The following is a 17,376-nucleotide window of genomic DNA, read 5'->3' on the forward strand; positions in this document are numbered from 1 at the left end:
GCGATTACAGAGTTGAAAGGGCTCATCCCTGCTAGATGTGCTAAGACAGCGCTCCGGTAGCACTGCACGGCAGGAGCGGGATGTGGCATGGGGAACCGAGTTCTCTGGATATTAAAGAGGGAGGATCACGCCCAGTAGGCTGATAGGGAAGACTCCACAGGGAGAAGGAAATGAAGCAGGGTGCCCATTTTACAGGCAAAGAAGCCAAGGAAGAGTGAGAAGACACGGCCTGCCCAAGGTCTCAGTGAAGTCCTGTGAATCAGTTTTGCCTGACTCCAAAGCCACACTCTTCACAACATCAACAGAAACTCCAAGCGCTGTTCTATGGATCCCAGCAGGTGAGGGCTGGAGGAGGTCAGGGGAAGACCAGGCTGGTGGGGCTAGATTCCTGCCTGATTTCAACCCCAGCAGCTCTGCTTTCCATATATATATATGCATTAGCTGGGGTCCTACATGAGATTTCATTTGAAAGGAACTTCTACTGCTAACAAAATAGAGTTTGAAGCCCTGTGCTACGGTATTACTTGGCAAGAGAACGGGTTGGGCCTTGGGTTGTGGGAATAGTGGGGAGGGCTGTGTAATCCTTGCAGAGAGGTGGAGAAGGATCGTGGTGAAGTCTGTAGAGTCTGGAGTGAAGCAGGCCCCACAACCGCCCAGCTTTGAGACTCTGGGCAAGTCAATGAGCTTCCTAAGCTTTAACTTCCTCAACTATAATATTAGCACCTACCTTGTAAGGCTATTGAGAGGATTACATGCTCAAAGATAGGAACAGCACTTTGTAGCACACTGCCTGGTGCTTAGCACCTAATAAATGTTTGCTCCTACCGATACTTTATTGTTACAAGGCACAGTGGCATTCTTAGTAACCTGTCAAAAATTGCAAGGTTAACCATTTGAAGCAAAACAGCAAAAATAAAAAAATCATGAAACTAGAGGAATACTTAGGGAAACTAAGAAATATTCTCTGGATGAAGAGTTGCTATGATTCTGGGCTCTGCCTTGCATTTTCCAGGTCTTGATAAATATGCGATTTGTATCATTGGGACATGCATATGAAAGATGAGGGAAGCTCTGGGCTTCATCACTCCTTGTCAGCTGGTTCAGCAAGACACACAGTGGAGACTGGGCTTCGAGTGATGAGGTCAGTAGCTCCAAACTCCCAAAGTAATTTACTGTCACTACGCAAAGCAGGTGGCCACAAAGCTCTCGGCTCTCCCTCTAAGCTCAGATTTGGCTCTTGTACCAAAAGGCCGAGGGTTGAGGGAGGCACATATAGCTCTGAAGGTTTCCTTCACTGGCAAGATAGGGCTCCATTAGGATTCCCTCCACCAAAGACTGTTAGTGAATTAAGTTCCCAGCGGAGGTTCTGATGGCCTACATTAGCATGCAAGCTCCAAGAGGGCTGGGCTTTTCATCTCTTTTGTTCACTGCTATATTCCCAGTGCCTAGAATAGCAGCACATCTCTGTGAATGAATGAATGATGACCGAGTTCATGATGATTTAGCTCCTGCATTTTCAGGAGACAAACAGAAGCAATTGGCCACGGAGCTTCCCTGGGTGTTCACTGAACAACCAGCTGTGTGGTATCTTCCTGCCATTGCTCTGCTTTTGATTTCCCCACCTGTCACCTCAGCTGGTAGCAGCACCACCAGGCTGCTAGGCTGCTGACAGTTTCCCTTTGGAGAGGTTTGACCTTTTCTCTTCCTGCAGGAAGAGCACTGAGTAAGAAGGTCAGCTTGTTGTAAGTGCGCAACTTGCTCTTTGCACATTCACTCTGCCAGAAATTAAAATGTTAGCGCTGGAAGCTCCTACCAAAATCACCTCCTCACGCAAGAGGCAGGGAACCAAAGCCCTGAGTTGTTAAGCAAGTAGCCCAAGGTCACACAGCAGGCTGTAGGGAGAGCAGGAGACTTGGCTCTAACCAGAGCTCTTTTTTAAAACACTTTCTAAGGCCCTCTCTCTGCCTCTGTGCAGGTCAAAAGTCTTATACTAACACAGGTTCCCCATAAACCTGGATCCTCTTTCTACATATTATAAATACAAAATATACCTGCAGTATACACACAGATGCCAATGACACATATATATGTAGATATGCATATGCTATACACACACATTTATATACAGATGTACATATATTCATAGATGATATTAGTATATATAAACTTTACTAGAGTCTCCAGTATATTTACTGAACAATTTAGATGAGCTCAACTGCCTTTATTTATGCCTATTTGTTATAGAAGAGTGATTCTTAACTGTCAGAAATTCTGAGTGTGAGAAAGGCGGAATGTGTGTAATCTGTGAAAATAAATTCAATTTACGATTGCTTTGATTTGTTTTAAGGCACAATATTTAATGTGCTCTGAAACTTCAAATAACATTACTAAAGAAGGGCAGGTAGGTTTTATGCTTATCAAAAGCTTAAATAAAAAGGCTGTGAAATACTGTTCTCACCTCGCAGTGTATTACAGCAGATACAACTTTGGAAATCCTCTCTCCAACTCCCTGCTAAAGATAAGGAAACTTCCACCCAGTGAGGTTAGGTGATTTCTTGTCTAAGGTCAAACAGCTGTTTGTTCGTTTGAGGGAGTGGCCACGCAGACTTTGTTGTGTATCTACGAGCACCTAGTACAACACCCCGCAACAAACGGGTGCCTAAGAATCACTGCAGACAAAGTGAAAGCCCATTTCCAAACACACCAGGGTTCTTTTACAAGGGGGGGGGGGGGTGGCTTGAAAAACAAGAAGCTGAGCCTGAGATTTTCACTCTGATGCATTTCCTTGGGACAGCACTCTGAGATGACCCCCGCACTGGGCTGCCATTGGCTCCAGCCCTCCTTGGTGGAAATCCGGGGAGATCCATCCTGGCCCTCCCTCTCGGGGAGAAAATGCCAGCCTGGAGGAGTGATTCCTCACGCCTCTGCTCTCCCCTCCCCTGCGAACCCCGCAGAGGCCACTGCCAGGATGGATGGTGGTGTCTGTCCAGTTCTGTCTACCTACCCAAGTCGTGGGTTTCCCCTCATCTGTTTGGACAGGACCACGCCATGCAGCAGAAGGACTAGTGCAGCCTCCTGAAACAGTTCCCCTGGGAGACAGGGCAGCAGCCCGAGTAACAGGGTTCACTCACAGCCTTGCGCTAAGACAGACACAGGGCCAGACGCTGTCGGGGAGCCAGAGGGGCGGCGATTCCCCTGATTCCCCCAGGAGTGGCGGCCGAAGGCGTCTGCACCTGGTGCAGGAGTCCACTTACCGCAGTGCGACTGGAAAACCTGTGGCTTGATGACCTGATTACAGGCACTGCACACTACGAGATAGAAGTCATCATGTGCTGGATAATGGCCAAATAAGTGCATATCTGTGGGGGGAAATGAAAACAATGTTTTTTGAAAAAGCAATTAAGTCTCAGAAGGTGTATACTTTGCTCTTGGAATTTCTTCAAGGACACTTTTTCAAACAAGACACACAGAGACGCAATAATCTTGACTAAAGGGAACGTGGCTTGTCATAACACAGCTCCCCAACTCTCAGAGAAGAAATTGCCTCCAAGAATCCCTGCTCATTTCATCCTGGGAAATGGACTGCTACTGTGAATGATTCAGTCGGTAGTGCGGGGGTGGTGGGGGGATGAGAACATGGGGTTTCTCTGAGTCATGTGCTATGGGCAATTACCCTATTGAGAGAGACCCAAGTGTCAACTGGGAACCAGTAAGGCTGTATTTATTTCAGGATGGGGGGAGGGGACCCCCCCCAAACCCACTCCTACTTAAGCAGACATATCTCAGGTGAGGCGGAGTGGCGAGTGGGGGTTGGAGGAAGAATGAGGGGTCATCTCAGCCTCAGCAGTTGCCTGGGTTTCCCCATCCCCTGTGGGAGATGCAAGGGAAAAGGAACCCTCTGCACAGGTGGCTTGCTTGCTGCCACATTATCCATCACTCATCTGATAACTATTTACCGAGTGCCTCCTATATGGCAGGTGCTGTGCTTGGTGCTGGGGGTGACCAGTGAACAAGAACGAGGTCCTGCTGTCCTAGAGCCTATGGTAGCAGAAGACAGAAACATTAAACGTACAATTACCCAAGCCATCATTCGGTGGTAAATGTGGTTAGTGCTCAGCAGGCGATGCACAGGGTCCTGAGAGCATGTGACGCAGGGATCTAACCTAGTCTTGAGGGGTTGAAGAAGGTTTCCCTAAGGAGGCCATTTTAGCTGAGAGCTGAAGGATGAGTAGGCTTAGAGAAACAAGAGGCTGGGGGGGTGGGGCGGCAAGGAGGAAAGTTCAAGAGGAAGGAGGGTTTATGCATCCAAAGAACCTCTTGGCTGGAACATAAGAATAAGAGGCAAGGGTGAGGCTGGTGAGGGCCCAGAACCTGAAGATCTTGTAGACCGAGGGAAGGATTTTGTACCTGATTTTAAGAACAACAGGAAGTTATGGAGGATTTTTAAGCAAAGAAATAACATGATCAGATATGCACTGTTAAAAGATGTGTGGACACATATGCCCACACAAAAACTTGTACACAATTATTCATGGCAGTAACATTCATAATAGCTCCAAAGTGAAAACAACCCAAATGTCCATCAACTAATGAATGGATAAACAAAATATGGTATATCCACACAACGGAATATCATTCAGCCATAAAAAGGGATGAGGCATTGACACATGCTAGGACACCGATGCACCTTGAAAGTATTCTGCTAAGTGAAAGCAGTCAGTTATAAAAGACCACATATTGTATGATTCAATTTATATGAAATGTGCATGACAGGCAAATCCATAGAGACAAGAGACAGATTAGTGGATGCCTAGGACTCAGGGTGTGTGGGGTTGATAGCTAATGGTCACTGGGTTTCTTTTTGGGGTGACGGAAAATGTTCTGAAATGGATTGTGGTGATGGCTGCACAGCCTTGTGAACATACTAAAAACCAGTGAGTGGTGTGCTGTACATGGGTGACCTGTGTGGTCTGTGATTATATCTCAGTAAAGCCTTCAAAGAAAAAATAAAGGTCAAAATTATGGGGAAATCTATGCCCACGTGTCCCCGTGGTGTGGGGCCCGGGGCCCGGCTGTCATGTCCCTTCTTCAATGACTGGCTCTGAGCACGAGATATTCACACCCACCAACAGGGCCGATGCAGCATCTGGGTGAAAGTGCTTTCTGTCCCGAACCTGGACTTCCTGGGGTTGAGACAGTAACCGACTCCTGCTCCTGCTAGCCCTCATTTTTTAAAACTCAACCTGCATCTTTAACGAAAATTTCCCAAGACATGATGATTCCCCAAGCTGCAATCCTAGCCACAGGGAGCGCTGAGCTGCGCACAACGTGGGGAAGGCTCCTGCACAACCCATCATGTGCTTTAACGGAGGCGTCCCGCCTGTGTTGCCAGGCTGACTCCCCCGGCAGCATCCTCAGCATTTTCAGCCACACCAGGAAACTGCTTGCCCCCTTGGCAGGTGACAGGTCAGGTGACAGGGGACGCAGGCTGGGCTGGATTTCTAACTTCTGGGGTGGCCCCTAGTGTGGTCCCAAGTGGGACCTGCCTCTCTCCATTTCTACTTCTGGTTAAGATTTGCACAGGCTGTATGCCCGGGACTTACTGAAGATGCACTGCCTTCCCCGGTAGGCAGACGTCTGGGGAAAAAAAAGATGTGACAAGGGCCCTGAAGTGGGGGGAGGCAGAGGGTGAACCACCTGCTGTGTCGGACCTGAGGATAATGGAGCCCCCCATGGGCAGGCAAGGGACCCTCAACCCAGAGCCTCACATTGGAGAAGAGTGCCTCTTGGTCCATAAATGCTGATTCCACCCTTGTTTCATTTTTTATTTACAGATTATGGTTATAACATATTCATATTTTTATAACAAAAGTGGTCCATGTTTTTTTTAAAGATACATTTGAAAAATATAGAGCACAGAAAAAAATTTACTAATCACCTCTGCTAATAAACGTTGCATTTCATTTAGATTTAAAGTCACATTTTGGGGAAAGGGAGACAGCAATTTGACAGGTTATAAATATAGGCCAGGAAACATGTAAAACCAGGAGCTGGCAAGGGCTGAAACTCAATCATTCAACAAGCACTTATTGAGCTGCCTCAAATCCTTTCTGCAACAGGTCAAGCTATAAAGGAATAAAGTTTTCATGAATTAAAAAGAAAAACAAGCATTACAAAAAATTTCTTGAGCACCTATTCTGTACCAAAGAGCGTGCCGAGTGCTAGAGGCTGGGACCAGATGCTGTAGGGTCCAGAGGAGGGGACTTTATACCACTGAAAGGCCCACTTGTGATTCCTTCCGAGATCTGTAGAGCCCCTCCTCTAGCTCTCTCTCATATACACAACATCTGCTCCCCCACTACCACCACTCTTGTCGCCAGCTGAAGGTAAAGCTTAGGCTAGTCAGAGACCGGGTGGGGGTTGAGGGCCCTGGGGTTCCCTGAAGGTATGTTCCACTCACGGCCTTTCATTCTGCTGGGACTTTCCTTGGTTTCCATCTAGGACTGTTTCAACCTTGTACTGGTCTGTTCAGAGTAGGTCTCCTGTGAAGATGAGAGGACCTGTGTGCTTGCTTGGATTATTCCCCAGAGGACCAATCCCCTCTACAGATCACCAGGATCTGAGAGCTGGGCAGAAGGGGAGCACGTAAGGGCAGCTGGCTCCTCAGAAGAACCCCCTTCCCAAGGCTAAGTGTCCCTGGTCAGGGTGCTGCACCATGAGACTACAGTGGGGTGGGGGAGGGAGGACACAGAAGGGTGAAAACCAATATGCCAGGCGCAAGGCTGGGCATTCTGTTAATTTGTTCTCTCTCCCTCTGTCTTTTAAGGTATGACCCAATAAAGCATTTAGTTAAAAATAAAAACAGTGGTGCGCTGAAGTGGGCTTGTACTAGCTTACTAGCTTGTGAGAGCCCATTATGCACACCTCTTCCGGACTCTACGCTCAGTGATGTCACATTGGTAGCTTGAAATTAGCCACGGTGGGAGTAGTTACACCATGGAAATGGGCAAACTCCCATTGTGCAAATCAGGACTTTTTTTCTTTTTGGAGAGGCAATTGATAAACCTTTACCAGAGCACCACTGAACAAAGATAGGCAAAAAAAAGTACCTGAACTCACTTGTAATGCCACCATCGTTACGTATTAAGATTCTTTCTGGACTTGACTACGTGATAGCATTTTGTTTGATCCTTAGAACTAACCTATGCAGTTGGCTTCATCCCCACTTTCCAGGCAAGGAAACAAAGGGGAAATAATTTGCGCATGATCCCATAGCAGTTGTTTGTACAGTGGGATGATATTCTAGGGCACTCTTAAAGCTAGTGCTCCTTCCCCAGCTGCCTTTTTCTCAAGAGAGCAAGATGCCATTTCAGAGGAAGAGACCAGTTTGGAAGGAGTGCCTGGAGGACTAACAGGCCATGCCAAGGCTCCAGGGAAACTGCTGTGTGAGCACAGACCTAGTGTCAGTCATGGGGCATGGAGTACAATGCTCTTGAGCGGGGTGGCCCCAGGAAGGTGTCAATCCTCTCTCAGCATCAGTTTCCCTATCTGTAAAATGGGTTCCTGTCTCATGGGATTGATATGACAGCTCATAAAAACTGTCGGGCCCTGTGCCTTCTTCTAGGAGGGATTCAGAAAAGACTAAAGAAAGTGTTCATCAAGGTCACCTCCCTTAGTTTCCCAAACCAACTAGATCTCTCCCCAGTGAAGGGTCCTTGTTCCAAGCGACACATACCTACACCCTCCTCCCAACCATTCACAGCAGATCTCCTGGGAAGGCTGGGGACCCCTCTGACCTGCAGAACTAGGCGTGTGTGTGTGTGTGTGCACGTGTGCACACATGCACAGTGTGTGCACAGAGGGGGGCCAAGAGCCACCAGGAGGGCTCTCTCTCTAGGCTGTGGATTCTGAGGAAAAGTGCAGAAAGAAGATGGGGCTTTACCCAATTTCAAACACCATGTGCAGCCACCTCTTAAATGGGCAAAGTCATGCCTGTCTGTTTTACCTTGTTTTGCTCCTGCAAATAGATCCATTATAAATCAGACAGGGCGTTAGACTCACTAGGGCTTCTCTCAGTGGTGACCTTCATCACCCTCCTGGCCAACCACAGGCAGGGAGGGAGCAAGCTCCATTAGCTCCATTTTGCAGATGGAGGAAATAGAGGTATACTTAATCCAGATTGGTATTTCTCAAAAAAATTTACCTGACCCACCACATACATATAAGCATTATCTGTTTATCCATATCTCTGTCTATGTCTGCATCTACGTGATCTACATTCACATCTACCTATCTATCTCATCTGTCTATCGCCTTCCACCCATCCATCATCTATTACTGAAGCATGTGGTTTACTCTCTGACATTTTCTATTCTACTTATTTGTTTCATTCTGTTCTCTTTCATCAAAAAAAAAAAAAAAAATTCTGGGTGAGATCTCTAAATCACTTTCATGGTCCCTCTAATGAGTCATAACTCAAAGTTTGAAAAACACTCTTCTAGGTAAAGTAGACTTAGGGGATCAGCTGAGCCTGAGAGTTTATTCGAGAACCACAAAAGGTGAGCTTGTCCTCAGGTCACCTGGGGGTCCGAGGCCCTGAACATATTCAAAGGGTCAGTTATATTCTGCAGCCAGCCTGTACCAGCTCACCAGGGCTGACTGCATGCAACATCTCTCAACTCTGCAGTCAGTGACGCCGGGCTGGTAGCTTGAATCAGCCAAGGTGGGAGTATTTACACCATGGAAATCTATATCCACCACAAAACAGGGCTTTTTTCCTTGGTGAGCTGAGTTAACACATTTGCCAAACCACTTTGGCATCACTCTTCCCTGGCTCAGTTTCCCCAATTACAAAATGGAGAAGATTATAAGCCTCGTCTGTCACACACTCGGATGCAGAAAGGTTACTGTGAACTTGTGAGGAAATAATTAAGTTAATATAAATTACGGTTATGGTATCAATCATTTGCCCCAGAATGTATGCTAGGTAAATGGTTAATCAACCCCTGTATCCTATGAGCATACAGAGGCTTTAAGTTGCCCATGTGCTGGTAGGGAGAGGGGGCATTAAGTTACTGGAGTTCTTTCCAGTGTCTGCTGACCATTCAGGGTTATTCATGGAACGTACTCACAGGTTAGGTTCACATTATTAAATTAATGCTGCTATAACTTTTATCACATAGAGGGGATTCTCAGAGCCCCTGTTTAAAGCAGTAAGTCCTCTGTTTCCCTTGTTTAACTTCTCATACAATTCTCATTTGTGGTACAGTCACAAGTAAATAAAGTTTTTACTTTACTATGAAAGTAAAGTAATAACTCTGAATTCCCAGTGTAATTGGTAAACTATTTCTTAAGTCAATACAGAAAAAGAAATTGTCAGAATGGGAGTAGCGTTTAATCAAGGTAAACAGCTTTCTGAGGGGAACACTTCTGACAGACAAAGTCATGTGTTTGTATAAACTTTAATGTATATCCAATATCCACTTTTTGAAAATGGTTTTTCCCTTCAGGAAAAGGCAGGGTGACAGCTCCAATTTGTTATATGTACAGGACTTTTTCTAAGACGGGAAGACATCTGGGTTTGTGGATTCAGGGTCAAACTTGCTGTACACTTTCAAATTTGCCTGTGGACACCTTCCAAAGCTTGAGACTCTGACATTATAAAAACAACAACTGGTGCGAGCACAAAAGCTGAAAACCTTAAGAAAGTGAGTAAGGGCACACACTCCTTCCTTTGCAAGTGGGAAAGCTAAGTGAAAAACAGGCCGCACAGAGAAACTGTGAGAAGCAGATTCTGCTTTGAAGACAGTCAAGCAGCTTATCATAAGCAACCGGTGATACGCATGCTCACTACGGAAAATCTCACAGTGGGGGGAAAAAAGACAGCAAAACAGACGAAGCTGAATTTTAGCTTTTCAACCAAACCAAACCCCACCACGACAAAATACTACCCAGGAACTGGCCTTAGGTTTTTCCCCAAAGTCATTTCAAGGGTTGTGAAACCATACCAGTCACCCTAAGAATTATAATGATGTCGAAACAGGTAAGAGGTGCATTAACAATACTTTCATACGATTTAAAACACTGCTTCACTCTTTAACCATCTTTAAGAGACTGTAAAGAAAAAACGAGATTGGATTTAGAGAGCTCTGACACACCCAGCCCTTTCCAGGAAGGTACACGTGAATCCTGTGTGAAATGCGAGCCATGGCCTGCTGGACACATGGACCTTTGCAGGATGGAGGGTGGCTATAATAGCCCTGGCGACTGCCAGGGGGCCAGTGCCACGAGACGTCCTTGGGAAATGATCAACAAGATGGGCTGGTGGCTGGCAGCAGTTTTGATTTGTGGGCTTCTCTTACATAAACTCAGACGAAATTATTTGGAAGACCATCTACTGTGGTTCAAGGGCACACAGGACTCAAATTCACACAGATTCAAACCAGGGCACAGAAGAGCCCCTGTGAGAAGGGTGCATGCCACCTCAGAAGCAGCAGCTGAAACGCTGAGAGGAGGTGGGCCTAAGAGCCTTTCTTTCCCCATGAATCTTAATACATTCTTCTTCTTTTTTTTTTTGGCATGCGTAGGCTCTGGGAATTGAACTCCGGTCTCTGGGCATGGCAGGCAAGAATTCTGCCACTGAGCCACCGTGGCCCGCCCTAGCTCTTAATATGTTCTTTACACAGTTTGCAGGGTTTTTTTTCTTTCTGCTACAAGTGGAGTTTTCAGCTGCATTTCTTTTTATTAGCTGCATTTTCATCACTTATGCCAAATGGAAACCTAGAGGGGACATACACAAATGTTTCTCCATAGAATTTCAGTTGGTAACAGAGACCATCAGGAGATAGAAATAGGGTAGATTTTGGGTAATTGGAGCTGAAGGGATACAGATTGTGCAACAGGACTGATTGTAAAAACTCAGAAATGGATAACACAATACTATCTAACTGTAATACAATAATGTTAGAACACTGAATGAAGCTGAATGTGAGAATGATAGAGGGGGGAGGCCTGGGGACACAAATAAAATCAGAAGGAAAGATAAATGATAAAGACCAAGATGGTACAATCTAGGAATGAGAGGAATGTATAATGATAGTGACTAAATGTACAAATTTAAAAATGTTTTTGCATGAGGAAGAACAAAGGAATATCAATACTGCAGGGTGTTGAAAATAGATGGTAACTCATATTTTAAAACTTTAACTTATGTGTAAGACTAAAGCAAAAAATGTTTATTTGGTATAAAATTTATATTTTGACTAGTGCATTTCCTAATATAACTTATGTGGATAGCTTAACTGAACATCATAGTACATGGAACCTTAAGTAGGGCATGACATTTTGTAGGTTTGTCCAGAGTGATGGCCTGATAAATCCCAGAATGATTTGAACAGTGAATAAAAATGTATTTGCAAAGTCCCTTTGGGGGAATGGTGAGAAAGAGGGAAAATTCAACATCCCCAAGTGGAGAATTCTTGATATTCTCACAAGCAGTGGGGACAACCAAAGCAATAGGCTGAGCCCCCAATCTTGGGGTTTGTTCATATGAAACTTAACCCTGCAAAAGATATGCTAAGCCTACTTAAAATTGAGCCTAAGAGTCACCTCCAAGAGAGCCTCTTCTGTTGCTCAGATGCGGCCTCTCTCTCTCAGCCAACATGACAAGCAAACTCTCTGCCCTCCCCCTCTCTATGTGGTACATGACTCCCAGGGGTGTGGACCTTCCTGGCAACATGGGACACAAATCCTAGAATGAGCTGGGATTCAGCATCAAGGAATTGAGAAAACCTTCTTGACTGAAAGGGGGAAGAGAGAAATGAGACAAAATAAAGTGTCAATGGCTGAGAGATTCCAAACAGAATTGAGAGGTTATCCTGGAGGTTATTCTTACACATTAAATAGATTTCTTTTTAGTTGCGGTGTAATGGAAAGGTTGGAGAGAACTGCCTGAAAATGTGGAGATGTGTTCCAGTGACCATGTTTCTTGAAGATGATTGTATAATGATATAGCTTTTGCAATGTGGCTGTGTGATTGTGAAAACCTTGTGTCTGATGCTCCTTTTATCTACCTTATCAACAGAGGAGTAAAACATATGGAATAAAAATAAATAATAGGGGGAACAAATGTTAAAATAAATTTAGTAGATTGAAATGCTAGTGATCAATGAAACGGAGGGGTAAGGGGTATGGTATGTATGATTTTTTTTTCTGTTTCCTTTTTATTTCTTTTTCTGGATTGATGCAAATGTTCTAAGAAATGATCATGATAATGAATATACAACTATGTGATGATATTGTGAGTTGTTGATTGTATATCAGGAATGGATATCAGGAATGGAGTGGAGTGATCATATAGTAAGAATGTTTGTGTTTGTATGTGGTTATGTTTAATAAATAAATAAAAATTAGAAAAAGTAAGTTTCTCCTTGGCCCTGACAGAGAGGTTCTATTTGCCCCAGTATCCCTTCCCCCAAAATAGCTCCTTACATTCATAGAGCACAACAATGTGGGATCTTAAAAGCGATGACCTCAGAAGCTCTCTCCCACCCTGTGTACCTGGAGGCTCCTCATTTGACAATTTCCACTTCCCTAGCAGGAAACTCCCCTCCAGGAAAATACAGTCACTTTCTGCTTTTCAGATCTCTGAAAACCAATGGCCTGATTGTGAGGGCTTCACAAACCCTGAAATCTGGGAATGGAAATGAAACAAGGGACGAGAAAAGCCAGCAGCTGCACAAGCTCTTCAGCATCAACGTGACTGAGCGCATGTGCAGGTGGCAGGAGCAAAGCTTTTCTTCTCTGACAATCCAAGGACTAAATAGGCTCCCAGCCTCTTCTCTCTGTGTCTGGGCCAGAAGGCACCCCGGTGCCTGGTGGGAGACAGGAGCTAGGCAAGCCGGGCCGCCCTGTGCTCCATGGGCTGTCCCCGCCCCATCCCTAACCCTGACAACCAACGAACCCCAACCAACAAACATGAGCACACAAGACACCCTGATCCCTCCTTCCTCTGGAGAAGGACCTTTAAAGACATTCAGTCAAGATGCAGTGAGGCAAGGGGGCTGCCCTGGGTCCCTGGGGGAAGCTTTCTTAGTCCTCAGGACAGCTCTTCTCATCCAGCCTCTCCTCCTGACTCCATTCAGAGTCAACAGAATTCCCCCTCCTCAGCACAATGAAGGAAGAGAGACAGACAGCAGCTGGACTCTGAAGGCGACTGTATTCTGGAGCTTAGAACAAGAGCTGGGTCCTGGACTTTAGCAGTCCTGAGTTCAAATCCCAGCCCTCCCTTTTAGCATGATAACCCCCTCTAATATTCTGTTTCCTCATCTGGAATTAAACGGTATATTTGTGAAGACCCTAGTACATAGGAAGGAGGTAAACAATAGAACTTATTAGCATCTATGGCCTTCTTTCTGTTTTTTCAAATCACATGTCACCTCCTTCAGGAAGCCTTCCTTATTGAGCCCTCCTTTCCTCCCAGCCCATCCTCAGCAGTGGGAACACAATTTTCCTAAGGCTTCTTTGATTTAGGCCTCTGATTCACCAGAGTGGGATCTACTTGAAGACAGAAATTGTGACTTATCAACCTCTTTATGTGCACAGCCAAACAGAGTCTGGTACATAGTAACAGCTTAGTAAATTTTAACAAGCTAACTAGGTTGAAGTCCTGTAGAAGTTGATTTATTTTTCATATCCCTCAATTTTCCCTTCTCTCAAAGAGGGAAGTACAAAATAAATCACCCTAATATCCATGTTACCTAAGATTATGAAGTCAATGATTATGTCTATTTGTTCATTCTTTGAGATCCTTGGAAGACAAGTGCTATGTGGACCTAAGAAGGAGGAATGTTCCAGGTGGGCCATCGTGGTAATGAAGGGGTTACTCCTATCCCCTGCACACAGAGGCTGCCTCTTTCCTCTTTCGACAGTGGCTCCCTCAGATTCCAACTTTGCAGTGGGCTCAGGGCTGTCTTTTGAATGTTTCCTCTGGTCCAGTTTCCTGTTCCTGGACCCTAAAGAGCATGCATGATCCAGGGCCTGGACAAGCAAGGCTTCTGCCCCTTGCTGTCCTTGCCCTCCTGACACTGGAATAGCACAGCTCAGCCCAGGGCACACTGAGGCAGTTGGAGTCCAACCTGGCAGAGGATCTGCTGGCAAGTAGGGTGGTGATGACCTTGGAGCCAGGAGAATAATTTTGCAAAGGATTCCCCTTCGCCTATGCCTGGCTCAGGCAACAGTGCCAACAATTTGCCCTTAAAGTGTTCCCGTGAAACACTTTATAAAACCAGCTCTGGTTCTACCTCTCAAGCAGCTGCAGGGACACCCAGGCTCCTCCCTGTCCACCCTGTCCTTGGTCACATTCCAGCAGTTCAACTGGTAGCTTCTGGTCTGAAATCCCCACCTCGGGCTGTGGATGGATGAGGACCCTGCAGCCACTCTGACAGGCTGCCCACCTTGCTGAGATCTGATAAGGAGTCCTGGCCAAAGCTATTCTCACAGCAGGGGCTGCCTGGGCTGAGAGATCAGCTGCATGGACAGGACAGTGCAATTTCTGGACCAAGCCAGGGAAAAGTTCTGTGTGGAAGTTAAACGATGGGTACAGCATATTCAACCATGGGCCTGTAAGCAAAAATCTGTGTAGTCCACGTGATTCAATTAGAAAGAGAAGAAAAATATCAACCTATTGGGGGAAACTCTAGTCCTTTCTTCCTGGCTTCTGTGGGTAGTGTGATTTATAGAGAAGAGTAGTAGAAGGGACCATAAATGTCTTACAGTGGCCACAAGGCAGACCTTAGGCCCCCTTCCCTCCCAGGATTTTCTTCCTGGTTCATTTTAAGTTCAAATTTCATTTAAATTTTATGTCCATACTTCCTTCGACTTGAAAATTAAAGTTAAGATGACATTTGCTTTTATCAAATCATTAGGCCTCCCTGGGCATTTTTTCTTCAGGTCTTCTTTAGGAGGTCTGGCTTTATCATTTTGTTTGCCCTATCCTGAGCCCCCACCCCGACTCCCATCCCTCCGCAGAGAAATTTAAGTGCTTTGCCTGTGAGAGGCAAGCATGTTCAACTCTACTGCACTTCCAAACGGCTAGAGAGGACAGCATCGGGTTGATGCAGGGGTGACTCCTCCCACCTCCACCGTGGGGCATCTCCTGGGGCCAGGTTGGGTCTCCCAGCACAATCTGTAATAACCTTCCCCCTTCCTATCCCTGACCCTTGAAGCATGTTTGGGGACAAGGAAGTGATGACCCACATATGAATTTTTTTCCTTACAAGGCAGGTTAATGGTCAAAGAGAATTTTCAGGCTGAATATGAAAGTGCTATTTAAACAAACTGATGGGTGGAGGGGAAATCAATGGAACTCTCCTTTGGTGTCTTTTCATATAGAGCAGTCCCCCTCCTGTTGTGGCAACCTGACTGAGACTGGAGGTGGATGAAATGGTCTGTTAAGTTCCTTTCCAGTTCTTCAGTTATTATGACTGGTCATACCGGGAGTATCAGGGGAGGGACCATGCCCATGCCACAAAGAAATCTCTGGAAAAAGTAAATGGAACACAAATGTGAGTGGTTTACTCTTAAGAGAAGTTGGTGGGGGCCAGGTCTTTCTCTCCTCTATTTATCTATCATAGGAAGCACAGTATTGTCTAAGCACTGTGGTTCTGAGATGGAATTAGCTCAGTCTCTGCCCGTTCTACTGCTACAACAAATACTGCATTTTTGGTTTCCCAATAAACAAATAGATAACAAAAAAAAAAAAGGAAACCTAGACAGCAAGAGACAGCAGTTGACTTTCAAGGGCTGAATTATAAAGCACATGAACTAAGTTTCTTGCATATCTAGTATCTTCTCCACCCTGGCACGGTTCTGTTCACACAGTAGGAGCTAAACAGGAGATTGAGTTGAAGTTCTCCTTGGTAGGGAATGGAACTCAGCCTTCTTGAAGACTTTTGGCAGCTCTGAGGCATACTGAAGAATCTGGGGTCTGTTATCTTTCTTCTTGAGATTTTTAGGCCAAGAGAATTTCCTTCTATCTTCAGGAGAACAAGACAGAGAGTCCAGGGCAAAGAAACGGGGTAATGGGGTGGGTACCCAGCTGTCTGTAGGAGTCAAAGCCACACTGTCTTGAGGGCTGTCACAGCCCTGCTAGGACCAGGAGAACTATGACAGAATCCTCTCACTTCCATCACTGTTTAGAGATTTTTATTTGGAAATGGACTTTACGGCCTCAGAAGGGACCAGGCAGCTTTTACCACAGGGCCACAACTTCTGACCCAACAGAGCACTTTGGGAGATTTCTTGGATGAGGTGCTGCTGGACCAGGCTGAAGGCAGAATCCATGAGGAGGCCTTGCACAGGTGCTTCTTGAAGGCAGGGAACGTGAATTTTTAAAGGCACAGGAGGCCTTGGCTGGTGAGACTGTATCATGACTGGTTTCAGCTATCAAGCTCCTGTCACCAATACCATGCATGTGGGTAGAAAATGCTAACCCACAGGGCCAAAAAAATGCCTACCCCAGACAGCCCACCCATCATTTCAGACATACTAACCCTTCAATTAGCTGTGCAGATTCAAAGATGAAGGAGAGCTGCATGGCTCAGAATCTGTGAGGCAGATGTCCAGAAAGGGTGGGTGGTCCAGTGCCCAATGGTTTTGATGAGTCCATGACAATGGTGAAGTGATTCATATTCAGAGGGTCTGGGGCAAGAGACCTCTGGATCCTTTGGTATTTGTCAGTGGCTCTGGTGTAAAAACAGGAGGTGGTTTGTCTCTTGCAAAGAGACTGCCAACACTTTTTTTTTTCCAAAGGGCCGTTTGTCAAGGCTATGGAACTCCATGTGCACCCTTCAAGATTACAGCAATCACCCAAACGATGCTGCTGAAGCTCAGAGGTAAATGTGCCATGTGGCTCCATCAAGGGAAGCATCCACTTGGCAGAGCCAGATGGTATCAGAAAGGATCTGCTTTGGAATTAGGAATTAGGAATCAGTGTCCAAGGCACTCAAGCCATTGGGACAACTCAGCTGGACTCTAGGAAGTTGTCAACAAATTCCCAAGGCATTCTTCTAGGAATGGGATGCTGACAAGGAGGAGCTACTGTCACTCCAACTAACCCCCCCCACTGCACCAATACTCATAAAGGACAGAAATGTACCTTTGCTCTAAAACAAAAAAAAAAGAAGGGCTTGAGCATCTCATCACACACAGGCTCCTCAAACCAGCCGCACATATCTGGCAGAGCACTCTGATAGTGTTGGTGCTTAAAGCTGTGGCCTTCTGAGTATAGAGTTTCAGGAAAAAAAAAATCTACCACAAACAGGGAAATTAAAAAGCTATTTTAAGGGGATGGAAAATAAGATCGATCAGCTAGAGGAG

The 17,376-nt window shown here is 45.7% G+C and overlaps 1 protein-coding gene across 4 annotated transcripts in view; it reads right to left on the minus strand.

The window, feature by feature from the left end:
• ATXN7L1 (ataxin 7 like 1) overlaps window positions 1-17,376 on the minus strand; it is a 261,992-nt gene that overhangs the window by 163,337 nt on the left and 81,279 nt on the right. For all 4 annotated transcript variants that reach the window (XM_077162908.1, XM_077162831.1, XM_077162974.1 and 1 more), the window contains exon 3: window positions 3,255-3,359. In XM_077162908.1, the coding sequence (XP_077019023.1) occupies window positions 3,255-3,359 (105 nt within the window). The remainder of the gene's footprint in view (window positions 1-3,254; window positions 3,360-17,376) is intronic.

This window comes from Tamandua tetradactyla, chromosome 1, assembly GCF_023851605.1.
Source record: "Tamandua tetradactyla isolate mTamTet1 chromosome 1, mTamTet1.pri, whole genome shotgun sequence".
In the NCBI taxonomy this organism is placed as follows: domain Eukaryota; kingdom Metazoa; phylum Chordata; class Mammalia; order Pilosa; family Myrmecophagidae; genus Tamandua; species Tamandua tetradactyla.